Source organism: Onychostoma macrolepis, chromosome 06 (assembly GCF_012432095.1).
Source record: "Onychostoma macrolepis isolate SWU-2019 chromosome 06, ASM1243209v1, whole genome shotgun sequence".
NCBI lineage: Eukaryota > Metazoa > Chordata > Actinopteri > Cypriniformes > Cyprinidae > Onychostoma > Onychostoma macrolepis.
Genome location: NC_081160.1, coordinates 22,189,787 through 22,204,288, shown reverse-complemented (window position 1 = coordinate 22,204,288; position 14,502 = coordinate 22,189,787). Strand labels below are relative to the sequence as shown.

General features: G+C 35.8%; 1 protein-coding gene across 1 annotated transcript in view; it reads right to left on the bottom strand.

Annotated features, from left to right (window-relative positions):
• herc2 (HECT and RLD domain containing E3 ubiquitin protein ligase 2) overlaps window positions 1–13,330 on the bottom strand; it is a 58,387-nt gene extending 45,057 nt beyond the window's left edge. Inside the window, 6 exon segments of the mRNA XM_058778193.1 lie at window positions 3,532–3,632; window positions 3,736–3,958; window positions 9,032–9,163; window positions 9,279–9,372; window positions 11,788–11,897; window positions 13,213–13,330. Coding sequence (XP_058634176.1) covers window positions 3,532–3,632; window positions 3,736–3,958; window positions 9,032–9,163; window positions 9,279–9,372; window positions 11,788–11,859 — 622 coding nt within the window. The 5' untranslated portion in view covers window positions 11,860–11,897; window positions 13,213–13,330.
• Between the last annotated feature and the right edge of the window lie 1,172 nt (window positions 13,331–14,502).

Sequence of the window (14,502 nt, the reverse complement as noted above, 5' to 3'; positions counted from 1 at the left end):
TTTAATTATTACCAAAATGAATTAGGCCTATACCTTGTTTGACATCATCTACATAAAGTATTCCCGAAGGACTGGCTGACATAAAGCTGTTCTTGGTGGGTACATGAGCACTGAATGACCGCTGTCAGCCTGGAACTCACAAGCTCCGAAAACATCTTAAATTGTCAAATAGGTGCTATCTTTATATATCGTTCTTCTGCCATTGATGCTCACTGAGACAAATGCTGCTAGCACAACTCCACTTTCTGTCGGATCGAGACAAACGGTGAAACGGTTCGAGTGCTGATACTACGCGAGTATCGCACTGCTGAAAAAGGCTCTCAGCCAATCAGATTTAGATATTTTAAATATAACATTTATATTTATATATATATTAAATAATGTCTAAATTAATCTAAGGAACTTTATCTCATTTGATTATACATTATGTATTGTAACAACTGGAAACAACAACAACAACTATAACAAAAAAACAACAGGCTCAAAAAAAAACACAACTAGCATTATAAATCAGGTCATTCCAGCAGTACAAATAAACACAGTCCATGACCTTTTAAGCGGCTCACTGCTTTATTCTTAATTGAACCTCTGAGGTTGGAGTGTAAATATTGTAAAGCAGGCCTTCAATAGACCATGATACCATTCAGCTCCATGTATGATCTCTGATGTCTCTTTCCCACCAAAAACAGGAAAACCTGACCACTATAAACTTTATCACAAGATAATCATTCACCCTTCCTCTCATACATCTGCCTCCTCCCATTCCAATCCGCATATTTTCTCTCAAATTCTCACAACTATGTCTGTTCAGCTCAAATCCAGCTCTCGGTTGTTCAATGGAATGTGCATATGGCTCAGGTTTCAGGGCGGCTTTATATCCCGGGCCAGAGAGGCTGCTTCCACCCATTCCCTGTGGACACCGTGCTGCACCGTTTTCGATATCTAAACAGATCACAACTAGATCTCCCACCAGTCTCTAACCTTTTGCTCAAACTCAGGGTTTCAGCTACAAGCAGAACAGAAAATTCTGCTTACGTTTGCCCTCAACCCTGGGTTTAACTGCAGAGTCAACCTTTTGTATCACCACTTCCTACCTGAAGTGAAGATTAATGAACAGCCCAACAGTAAAACTATTTCATGTGCTTAAAATTAAGCACATAAAATCTAGAAGCCGAGCAATTATTTGATCCAACAACTGTTGTACACCTAGGTCACATAGAAAGGTTTGACAGAAATTCATTAAAAGTCACCAATATGTCACACTAGATCAATACATGAGTCAATTATATGATTGCCTGCCTCCATATGCTTAATGTTTATTAATGTTTGTGTCAATATTTCCAAGAACCTGGTTCTGGAGAGATGCGTTCTGGTTATTAAAGACAATAGTCTGTCTTTGGATGTCATTTCACACGCAGATTGGTATGATATTGGAATCCTAAAAGGGGATTAAGCAGTAAAATTCAAAGTGACCTACACATTAAATGGAAGGATTTCTGAACAGGTGATCTGTAACCTCATATCAGTCACAGAACAATTGGAGACTCAGGTATAGGGTTGGGTACCGTTCACATTTGAACCGGTACGGTACCGGTATCGGTACCGGTACCCAACGGTACCTTTTTTCGGTACTTTACTCTCTGTGTAATAACAAAAACATTTTAATTTCAACATTTTGAACAATAGGGCCCTACAATTTCTTCCAGAAATTCTTGTTTTATTTTTTCTGATGATCAAATGAAGGCATGAAACATTTATTTATTTTTAAAATCAAATGAAAATGAAACCCTTTTATTTTTTGGCAAACAAACAGAGGTTTACTGTTAATATTAATACATGGTAGAAAAATTGTGTGAATATTCCTTTAAAAATTTTTTAATAATAATAATTGTATTTTTTCTACAATTAAGTGGTTAATGTGGTTGTAATAATTATTTGGTAACACTTTATTTTAGGGTCTCTTAGCTAGTTGCTTATTAGCATGCATATTACTACAATATTAGCCATTTATTAGTACTAATTAAGCACATATTAATGTCTTATTCTACATCCCTAATCCTACCCAATAACTAAACTTAACAACTACCTTACTAACTATTAATAAGCAGCCAATTAGGAATTTATTGAGGGAAAAGTCATTGTTAATAGTGAATAAGTGTTCCCTATTCTAAAGTGTTACCAATTATTTTTTATCATTTAATTGTTTTATTTAAATTTGTCAGTAAATGGAATATATAAAGACGCACATTATACTGTATAAAAGTAATACAAGAGTAATATATTTCTGTTACACCGCACTTTTATTTTGACAGGTTGCCGTGAAGTTTCTGTGTATACAGTATGATTTTTCTCTAATTTTACGTGCAAGTATAGCCGAAATCACAGCACAGCTATTGTCTTTATGTGTAGTACGGATGGCTCGGTACGCGTATCGGTACCATCCGGTTCTCGGACAAATTCCAAATGGTAGTAATCATCCCTATCCCCTCGGAGCAGGGACTTTGGAGTGAACAGGGCATGTGCGTGCCATTATGTAGTCATTTGGAATGCACTTGGTGAAGGGAGCGATGAAATTTCCTCATTATCATCAGCTGGCGTATGCCCGTGACAACGCAGCATGGTGTCAATTAGCAGATATCGCTGTTTTAATGTCATAAATGTCTTTTTATTGTTGTTAGCATAACTGTTGCAAATAAACATACATTTTTATGTTAAAAAGTTCTTAAAATATGCTAATCTATCAAAACTAATATGTATAAAACCTGTTAAAATATAAAATGTATATTTTTTTATGCCGGAGTCCATCAGCGAATCTGCTGACTGACACCGTGCTGCGTTGTCATGGGAACATGCCAGCTGATGATAATGAGGAAATTTCATCGCTCCCTTCGCCAAGTGCATTCCAAACGACTACATAATGGCACGCATGTGCCCTGCTCACTCCAAAGTCCCCACTCCAAGGGGATAGGGATGATCACTTCCATTTGGAATTTGTCCAAATACCGAACAGTACCGATATGTGTGCCGAGCCATCCGTACTACACATAAAGACAATAGCTGTGCTGTGATTTCGGCTATACTTGCACGTAAAATTAGAGAAGCAACATATGTGTGTTTTAACTGAAAGCGCAGCTCCTTTCAGCCGCTCGCTGAACAGAGCAGACGCAGAGAGAGAGGTGTGCGCGCTGGGAAAGAGAGACCTCGCGCTCGTGCAGCAGTCAGCTTTAGATGCATAATATTTTCATTTGCTACAAGTAGGATACACAAGAAGCACGTTCAACTCTGACACGCAGACCATTGTCGTGGTAATAAACACCGTAAACAGCAACCTTTCGCGTGTCCATGCCTAATGCGCATCTCGTATATGAAAAGCATTTTAGGGGGACCCTGGCTTTTGGGGGCCCAAGGCAGTCGCCTACCTTTGCCTAATGGCTAAGTCCGCCCCTGATAACAGCCCATTTTGGGCAATGGATGCTGGGTAATGTGCAAGTAACTTTCATGGCTAGCCAAACCATGCTGGAAATGGCTTACCAGATCTCCAGGCTCGGCGAAGAAAGGCAAAGGCAAAGGAAAGAGCTGCTCTTGATCCCACCCTGGCCAAACCCTCCACTCCTTTACTGACAGGCCGAGCACTGAGGAAACAGGCAAAAACATTTTGGCCTATTATTTTCATTGCTTCTATACAAAGCAGTTTCAAACGTAATCCAATTTCAATCAAATCTCTGTTCCTCATACCTTTTGTTGTCGACGGCAGAGAGCGGAGGGCTGGGGGGACTCTTCCAGCGCACTTTGTACTTTTCCTCCATCATACTGTGGGTGAGTGAGATGAGGTAGCGCTCCAGGATCACCAGTCTCTGGCTCAGGCGCAGAGCAGAGAGTGTGCTCTTAGACGTCTGTGAAGACAGCTTCTGTTGGTCGTCTACCAGTGCCATCAGACAGTCCTTCATCTCTACAGTTTCTGTGTAAAAAGAAAAAACAGATGAGATATGCAAATAAATGAAATAACTATAACTTTTTACTTCAGGAATGCTATTACTTAATTAAATTAGTTTTTGATTTCTTTTTTTTATTATTTAGTGTCATTCAGGTTTCTTTTTTTATGTGTTTCTCTGTATTTTGTTGTGAAGTGTTTTGAAAAAGCAATTTTTAAAGGCGCTATACAAAATTAATTTCTTACTATTATTTTAATGTAGTAAAACAAATGACAAAATATCCGTGTTATAATTGTTTTTCTTCATCAAAAGATTTTTTATATAACACATAAAAATATAACATTTGATATAGTCAATATAATAAATAAAATAAAAAAGTTGATTTAATATAAAATAAAAATAATAATATAATGTGGATGTCATTATAGTGTACAATATTACATATTTATGTCATATAATTAGATACAATACGATGGCAAATATAAGCAAATTGGATTATATTATTTTATATCACCTGTTATTTTAAATTCATACCATATAAAAATATCCAAAATATGTCATTATATTATATATTAACCTTGGAATACCATTTTATTTTGTTATAAAAGAGGACAAATAAAAGAAATGATCTTGCTTTATCAGTGCAGTCACAAGTGTAACTTAAGTTAGTTCATATAGTTGGAAATATACAACGATAGAGACTCGAACATGTAAGGTCATTTTTAAAGCGTTATCTATTGATTCTACAGCTTATTTATATTATATACGATCTGTATATATTAAAATTCATTTAAAATAAATGATTTATAATAACTGTTAAAAAAGTGCCATAGAATGCATTGATACAATATTTTAAATTGTTCTCCGATATCTACATAGAAGGTATGTGGCTTAGGTAATTTACAACCCTAGGATTTCTCCCTAGAATTAAATGGTCTGCTATTGGCTTATTTGGAAGGGTCATGAATAATAATGTTGAGCTCTGCTCTGATTGGCTGTTTCACAGTGCAGCTCATTTCATTAGCTCACAGGAAGGAAACACAGGGAGGAAAATATATATTTCAATACTTTCTCTCGCAGTTATATCGTTGGGTAATTATACTGTATATAAAATTTGGGCATCAGGGAGCCGCTATTTATATGCGGGGCACGGAAACTGCTTTCAAATGCATGATTGCTTTTTACTTTCACTTTCGTTTTCGAGATCGCACGTACTATGCTTACACTATGGAGTGGCAGCACTTAACACATTTCACAAGATCAGATGCTTGTCAGTGGTGCTCAGGATCTGTAAATCATTCGCCATCATCCTCAGTCATCTCTCCTTACCCTGTTTATGTGGATATATAGTAATGTAACAGGCTACCGCTAGCAAGGAGCTAACCATGTCCCTTTAGTGGCTCGCGTTATTTTATTAGAACGCGTTAATTTGCTTTCCATGCCTTTCTGAATACAGACACCAACCCATCCCTGCACTTCACATCCCCTGCACAGCCTGGAACATAACATTTATTTCCATGATCTGCCATTTTCGCTGTTGTCCTCACTTATTTCTTCACAATACCTGCAGAACTTCTGATGGTTCGGCTGGCGTCTGGCATAGAACATGGGCAGGTATACGTTATGCAAATGTTGGGGGCGTAAGTATTAGAGATCCCAACTGTTCGTCACACTCGGTGTTATGTTCTGATTTGCCTATTTTTCAGTGGGCTTTTTTTATTCACGAGATTTACATAAGGAGGAGGAAACAATGCTGTTTGAGGCTCACGGTATGTCATTTCCATGTACAGAACTCTTATTATTCAACTATGCCAAGGTAAATACAGTTTTTCATTCTATGGCACCTTTAAACTAAATTTGCTTGTGTGTAATGGATTAATAATAATATGAATCATATAAAATAACTCATTTTTGGTTCTGGCCAGACAATTTTTTTTTAGTACTAGTGACCTTTAATTTGGAGCAAGAGAAACCGGGGAGTGACTTTTTTTGTGTCAGACATGTGTCACTTTGCTCACATCTGATTGGTCCAATTTCAGTTTGAGATCTCTAACTCAGAACATAACCTGCCCCAGAGCAGGTTAGCCGTGGAGTGTAAGTTACTATGGCAATGAACGCAGCTAAAAGCCAAGCCACTTTCATGGTACCTAAAACCCAGGATTGGTGCAAACTAAACTGAAACTTAGCTGGCTAGCCAGCTAATCCGGCTTCATGGTACAGGTCCCAGCTCAAGTGGGCTTTTTAAACTTTTGCTACTCCTATCCCTGACTACGCAAAGGTTATAAATAGTCTGTGTGATTAATGGCATAATGCATTAACATTTCATCAAGTTCCTGATATTATGATAGCACTAATTGTATCTCAGTGTTGTACTAATTAACTAAGAACTATGTTTTGCTTATGTGAAATACAATCTCAAGTTGCAAAGTCCACAAAATGCAAGTCTATATGGAATTGGATCTAGTAATAATGATGCTGTATAACAATGTTCGCTGCAATTTGAGTCCTTGAAGTGCATTCCAGTCTAAAGCCTTCATTATGCTTGCCTGAAACTGTCTGCCTGGCTCCACTGGACTGTTGTTACGGATGTGCATGCATTCTGCTCTTCACAGCCTCTGGATAAAAGCCTCATGCAGGCAGACAGGGTGAATTAAAATAGCCGATCTGAAATCCACTTAAGCCTTATGTAAGCCAAGCTGCCTAACCCTCACAGGCCCTGAAGCAGTGCAGTCTGTACAGCAGCACTAAGAGGTTATAGTGCATGATACTGTGAGAAAAAGAAAGCGTTTGAGTGTGTCACACAACGATAAGTAAAGGAACAGCTTTTACTTCCACATAGCTATTTGACGATTTATTTAGCTTTAAACAGGCTCCCACAGAACCTAAAAAGCACTTGTTCATTTCCTGCAATTCAATATTATGCTTCTAGTATAGCAGTTGGTGCTGTTATCAGTAAATGTCCTCTTTTTCACCACCACTTTTATTGCTCCAACAATGGATGGATGACAGGAAATGATAGGACTCTTCTACTGCTCTCTTTCAGGGGCCAGATGATCCAGATCAAAACTCACTTTAACATTTACATGCTATTTTACAAAAGGAAAGCTAAAAAAAAAAAAAAAAAAAAAAAAAACTGAAAATTCATATCTTTGACTTTCAATCTGTGTGAAAAAAATAAAATTGCCATGTGATTCAGTGCTTTTATTTTATATGAGGAATCAATTTTAAAAAAGAAAATGCGTCTATACATTTCTCTATAATCCTGCCATTCAGTGAAAAAATTAGGCTTTCTTTGTCCTTCACATTATTCATTGAATTACTCTACAGTTCAAAAGTTTGGGGTCAGAACTGTTTTTTGTTTGTTTGTTTTTTAAATAAATGAATACTTTCTTTGTCCTTCACATTATTCACTGAATTAATCTACGCTTTAAAGGTTTGGGGTTTTTTAAAAATTTATTAATACTTTTATTCAGTGAGAATGCAATAAATTGATCAAAAGTGACAGTAACGCTACAAAATATCGCTATTTTTTTTAAATGCTATTTATTTCAACTCTCTATCTATCAATAGAATCCTGAAACAAAAGTAATTCAGTTGTCTGCTGTTTTCATCAGAAAACCAAATTATGACATTTTGATGAAAAATTACAAGGTCGAAAAATATTTTTAAGCTGAGAAACTGTTTTCAACATTGGTAAAAATAAGAAATGTTTCTTGTGCATGAAATTAGCAAATCAGAATGATTTCTGAACGGTCATGTGACACTGAAGACTGGAGTAATGCCTGCAGAAAATATAGTTTTGCCATCAAAGTATATTACAATTGTAATAATATTTCACAATAGTACTGTTTTACAGTATTTTTGATCAAATAAATGCAACCTTGGTGGTGAACAGAAAATACTTCTTTCAAAAGCATAATCTTACTGATCCCAAACATTTGAACAGTAGTTTAACTTGGAGTATTAAGCAAAAACCTTGTATATAAATTCAAATCTCTTAAAATACCATGGTATAACTTAGCGTTTACAGCAACTTAATGTAGATTGGATGGGCTCCCTCAACGCGAAAACAACATTCTGCTGCAAACACTATTATCGACATAGTATTTTGCAATAGGATGTTATAGGAAATCCTACTGAGGTGGTGTGTTGGACTGCACCCGCTCTACTATCATGTGATGTTCATAGGGGGCTTGTATGGCTTTCCATCAACATGTTCTTATCACCACCCACCAGAAAGCTGCTCCACCTAGACCTGTCTGTAAACACGAACAGGGCCTACAACCACACACAGGGCAAAAATAACCTCACAGACAGTATGTACAGTCACCCGAGCCCCAAACACCTCATGCGCCAACCAGAAAACACACACACACACACAAACCGAAACACATGCAGTGTAACACACACTGTGTGCGTGTCTGCCAGAGGAGGAGTAGGTCACCTGTGTGGTGACAGGGCTGAATAACTGGGCCACATTTAGATGTGGCAAATCCATCTGCTATCCTACATTACAGCACTTTGCTGATGAGAAACTCGGCCAATGGAAACTGCTCAAGGGTTTGCACTTAGATGTCATGTGCTGAGGAGGGAGAAGAATGTGTGAAATTGGGGGTGTTGTGTATGATTAGATGCAGGATGACTTGCTGAAGTTTAATACTTAAAGATGAAACGGAAGTAGTAAGAAATCTTTAGATTATTAAAAAAAAAACTACTTACTTGGTTCTTGGTTCTATGCATTGGTTTTAAGACGCGAGTGTTGAACTCAAAAATTGGTCTTCTTTTCAATTTTGTCATTGGTTACAGAAGTCATTTTTTTCCGACACTAAACATCCCTAAAACACAGGACATGGTCCTCCTTTTTAAAACATCTAGACAGCATGCAAGTAAATAAAATAGAGAACAAGATGTTGAAATACGTTTCAAAAAGTATTTCTGCACATGTTTTTGTGCACGTGGGAAATCCTATGCAGATTAAGCCGATGATGTGTGAGTGGGATGACCGTGCAAGATGACAGTCAGTAGATGCAGTAATCAGCATGTTGAGTTCAGCACTCTCCATTTGAACCCAGAGCATGTCATTAAATATCACCACCCACCTGGCTGCCTCCCCCAGTCCCACATCTCAATGATGGAGTGATGGAAAGATGAAGCCGCCGCCACCTCCTCCTCTTCCTTCTTTTCCTTATCGTTTGTATCATCTTTCTTCTGGGTGCAATCAGCACAGTCCTCTGAGAAGTTGATACATTTTAGAAATTTTAGAAAACTAAAAAGCTTTAAGAAAAGAAGCTAACTTCAATAATATATTGTAATACATTAGAATTCAAGGTTAACGTGGCTTTTTACCTGGATGGGCCGATTCTTCTCTGTCAAAGACAATCTCTCCATCCTTCACCATCTCGTTCCACATCTCGCTCAGTCCTTCAGGAGAGAAGGCTCGCTGTAAAACAGAAGAGATAATATTATAGCCGTATAATCTTTTTCAATTAATTACAGACCTAACATTTAACTAAAAACATTCATTTATAATACATATAAAGTACTGTATGTTGCTAACAACCATTTGTATCTGACCGTTAGCATCTGTAACATTTCTATTTTGGCCAACTATTTTTCAGCCCATTAAAATGCCACCAAAGGCTCACTGAGGACTTAGCAATAATTACTGAAATTCAGAGCTCAGACTCAAGTTTCAAATGTCAAAAATTAATCGAGACACCAGACTTCAAACTGTAAAAAGTAGAGACACTTACACAACCACAGAGTGGATACTAATAACAGCTACAGCACCTTGAGCAATACTCCAGACAGATGTCACAGGGACCCAAACACACACAGATACACACAAACAGCATTTTGGGTGCTGATTTCTTTAGTCATCACTTCACTACTACCAGGAATCAGTACTAAATTCATCCAGTGTATTGAAACTTAATCTGTTGTACAATTATTCACAGCACATGCATTTTCCCTTCAAAACAAGAAGGGATATTTTTTGCAAACAAGATGTCAATAATAATAATAATAATAATATAGCAGTATAGCACATTTACCTACATCTTAATTTAGCAAATGTCAAATTTTTATAGGCCAATCTGCTTGATGTGACAAATGAAAAAAAGTAAAAAGGACATATAATGGGAAACCATAATTTTCAGAGAATTGGGCAGGCAGGAGAGAAATAAAATTGCTGTCTAATCACTTTAATATAGTAATGTACTAGCTAAAAAGCGTTATTGTACATTTCTGAACCTTAGCTGAGAGAGATTTTTTTTCTTAAAAAAAAAAAAAAAGGTACTATCTGATTGTCAAGTAAATCAATATTAAATCGTACTGAATCGAGATTGTAACTGAAACAAATCACAAACTTGTGAATCGAAATTTAAATGAATCGTGAAATTTGTCTTAATACCCAGCCCTACTTACTGCAATTTTTTTTTTTTAATTAAAACATAAGTAAATAAATCATAAAAGTCTGCGTTTTTTAAAATAAATATATACACTGCGTGTTTCATAGTGAAGCACTGCTTTGTGTTCTTTTATACACAAACAGCGCACGATCTGGTGTTTTCAGTGTCTCAGAAATGGCTTGGCTGGATTCTGCTCCTTATGATTGCACAGCTGTATGGTTTAAATAATTGTATTATTATTATTATTATTATTATTATAATATTTTCCATACATTACTTTACAGTGAATATTACAACAGTAATATTCAGTGAATAATACAATAGTAATATTTCCTATTTTATTCAGTAATATTAATCAACAAAAATAACACTAATCATATACAATCACTAAATCTTTGGTCAAATTCCGCAGTCCTAAAAAAAAAAAAAACAAGCTTAACTTTATATCCACACACACCTATACTTTTGTCTTTAAATCAATATTATATATATATATATATATATATATATATATATATATATATATATATATATATATATATATATATATATATATATATATATATATATATATATATATATATATATATATATATATATATATACACACACACACACACACACGTATACACACACACACGCACACGTATACACACACACACACACACACGCTGCGTATACACGCACACGTATACGTATACACGCACACGCACACACACACACACGCTGCGTATACACGCACACGTATACACACACACGTATACACACACACGTATACACACACACGCACACGTATACACACACACACGTATACACGCACACGTATATACACACACGCACACGTATATACACATTATATTAGATTATATGAATATAATTTTTATACTTCTCAAACAAAAAGGGACACACACAGCTTCTGGCAACCTCATAATAATCAAAAATCAGGCCGCATGAGAAGTTTCCCTGTAAACACCAACAGGAGGCCAGAAAAATAAGCATAAAGAGACTTCTGTTCACTTTAAGAGCTCTGACAGCAAGGCACATTGACTGAAATGCTGTTACCCCATTGCTAAGGGAACAGTGTTTAAAAACGCACACAATACAAGCTTTTCAACAGTTTAAGACCTTAAGCAATACTTTTAATATGCTACGGACCAGAAAAATTATCTATCTATTTCCACTCAGCATCAGTACTCACCGAGAAACAAGACTCAAAAGATTTCCAGTGTCAAAAAAACAATTCCTGTTTCTGCTGAAGCTTAGGTAGCATGCTGCCAGTGTCTCTGAACACAGCTAAATAGATGTAAATGTTGACCAACAGTGCAACCAAATAGCTTTCGGATAGGCACTTCAATAAATCCCTGCCCTCTAAAAAACATCAACACTCTATATTTAGCATCAAGGACTATATTTGAACCAACGACCAAATTCATTCCAAAATTTACCTGCAAGTCTATCTTCAGCCATTTGTCGTGGAAGCGCAGCTGGGCATCAAGGGAAAAAGATGGAGACGGCATCCTTCCCTCGGCTGTCCAGGCTGCAGATGCAGCCTTCCCTAAAGAGACGCATTCATGGATCAAACGACAAGTTAACACTGTGAAGCTCTGACCAGCAAAACAAATCACGTCATGCTATCTATATCTCATTAAAACAACTATCCCCCCCAGTTTATATTGATTATGTGCATTTGGATTTTCCCAAAGGCGCAGTTGTTCAGTGCAGCAAAGTCTCTAGTTCATGGTGCAATCTGGCAGTTTCAGATAATTGGGAAACATCTTCATAGCCAAATTCAGAACTATCCATTCATTCCACATCAAGTATAATACAGTGTTTAAAGTTTTTCTTAAACATCTAGAAATTAAAGGGATAATTCACTCCATGTACAAAATCTGCTCTTTGCTAAATTCATATAAATTTTAAAAGTTTTTGAAGAATGTTTCCCATTAAATGAACGGTGCCTGAAAATGTTATGCCTCACAACATACCTAAATTCAAAATAGTTCGGTACCAAGTCTTTTCAAGTCATATGATTTTATTTGATGGAGAAAAAACACTGCAATTTAAGTTGTTATTCATTGACAATCTTACCCTCAAGTTAGCTGTTAACCACTGAGATAGAGTCACTGATTCTGTGACTTGAATAAAAATTCTCAAAATAGAACTTCACAAACAGTATGGACAATCATTATGATTTTGTGTCTTTAATGAGGTTTGACATATTTAGTTGTCACTGCTCAACGCATTCTTCAAAATCTCCCCTTTTGTCTTCCATAAAGTCATATGGCTTTGGAATGGCATAAGGATCTGTAGATACTGGCATATGTTTAATTTTTTGTACGAACTGTCCCTTTACCTTCAAGCGTAAATCAACCTTGAAATGTTAAAATGCGTCTTCCACCTCTTTCCACAGTTCATAAAATGAACAAATGAGCCCTTTTAGCAATAAAATATGAACATAGCATTATTCAAAATGATTAAAATATGATCGTGGTACTGTGTTAATGCATCCACACCTGATCGAACAGGAAAGCATCACTGAAATAATTTATTAAAACAAACTGGGTGTTGGCTTGGTCATATTCTCCTATCCATATCCAAATCATCTGAGTCAACATGTAGATGTCAGTAAAATATAGTTGTTGTTTTTTTAATCAACAGATGTTGCTGTAATGCTGCAGGTTGCTATCTGTGATCGGTGTGTTGTTGACTGAACTCAGGCTGTCAGCCGCTAGCAGCTAAAAGACAGGACGTTTCTAAATACTGACAGCGCTTTGAGCTACTATTCTTGAACACACCACAGCTTATTAATATCGCAAACCAGCTATCTTTTCCTGTCCTAGAAGTCATTATGGAATCAACGCATCTTTTACCTGTTTGGATGTCTTATTGAATCCTTGCTTCTTCGGTCCTACCACCAGCTTTACTGCACTTTAATGTCGGCCATGTCGTGGGTTGACTGACAGTATCGGCAGCCAAACAAATGAAGAAGAATCAGATGACGTACAACAAAAGGGGGGCGGGACGCCGCAAGGGCCAATCACAGGCTGGGATGGACACACATGGAGCATGACGTTCACTAAAATGAAAATGTATCATATGATGTAAATTTCGTTTTAACGCATAAACTGTAATATACAAATATGTATTTTTGCTAGGACTTACCTATATTTGATCATTTTTAGGGTTAAATTTTCTATGACTGGTCACGATTTTTAGAGTTTTTAACCATTTTATTTCCTTTTTTATTACACTAGGGTCCTTTTTATGATCATGATGTTTGAAAAAATAATTAACTATTCAATATAGTTTCATAATTAATATGAGCTCATAAAATAACACGAGTAACATTATACAAGAATAAGGGCGAAAAGTTTGATTTTTGTATTTTTTAAAGGGTGGTAAATTAATTTAGCATTATTGCAGTGTTTTGTACATGTTAGACTAACTCATGAAATCATGTTTAAAATGATCTTGTTTTGGTTAAAATAATTTAAAGAAAGAATTTATAATGAAAATTATTTTTTATTATTGCTTAAATGAAATACAAACCTTAATAAACCCCCAAAAAACGTAATACAATTCCAAATAGCACTGAAAATGAAAACAAAAAGAAGACAATAATATCAAATCAAAACCATTAAAGTACACCTCTAAAAAATTCAATCAATTACTTTAATTTGCCAAAACAGTAGTGTTATTATCCATATTTTTCATATTACCATTACCATAGTTTTAAAGTCAAAGTAAAGTATTACATTTTTTTTTTTTTTTTTAATTAACCAAATATAAAGATGACCCCGGATTTTTTTAGTAAATTAGCATGAATAAAATAAATGTTCCAAAGTCTATTTAATGAAAATTCTGTCATCATTTACTCACAGCCTCAGTCACAATTCACTTTCATTGCATTTAAAATGTCATTAGTTCATGTACGTTAAGTCTCTCTTGATATTACAACGCCACCTGCTGTAAATGATGCTGTAAACAGCTTAAAACTTCCACCTCACGTTACAGGCATGGTGAAACTCAGATGATGCAAAGAATATAACATATTAAAATATAATTGTTTATAACTTTTTATTTGTGTTAAAACGCGTATAACTTTATCTGTTGAATTACTCTAGATATTGTTTAGTCCTCTCTCTACCTTAACCAGTAGA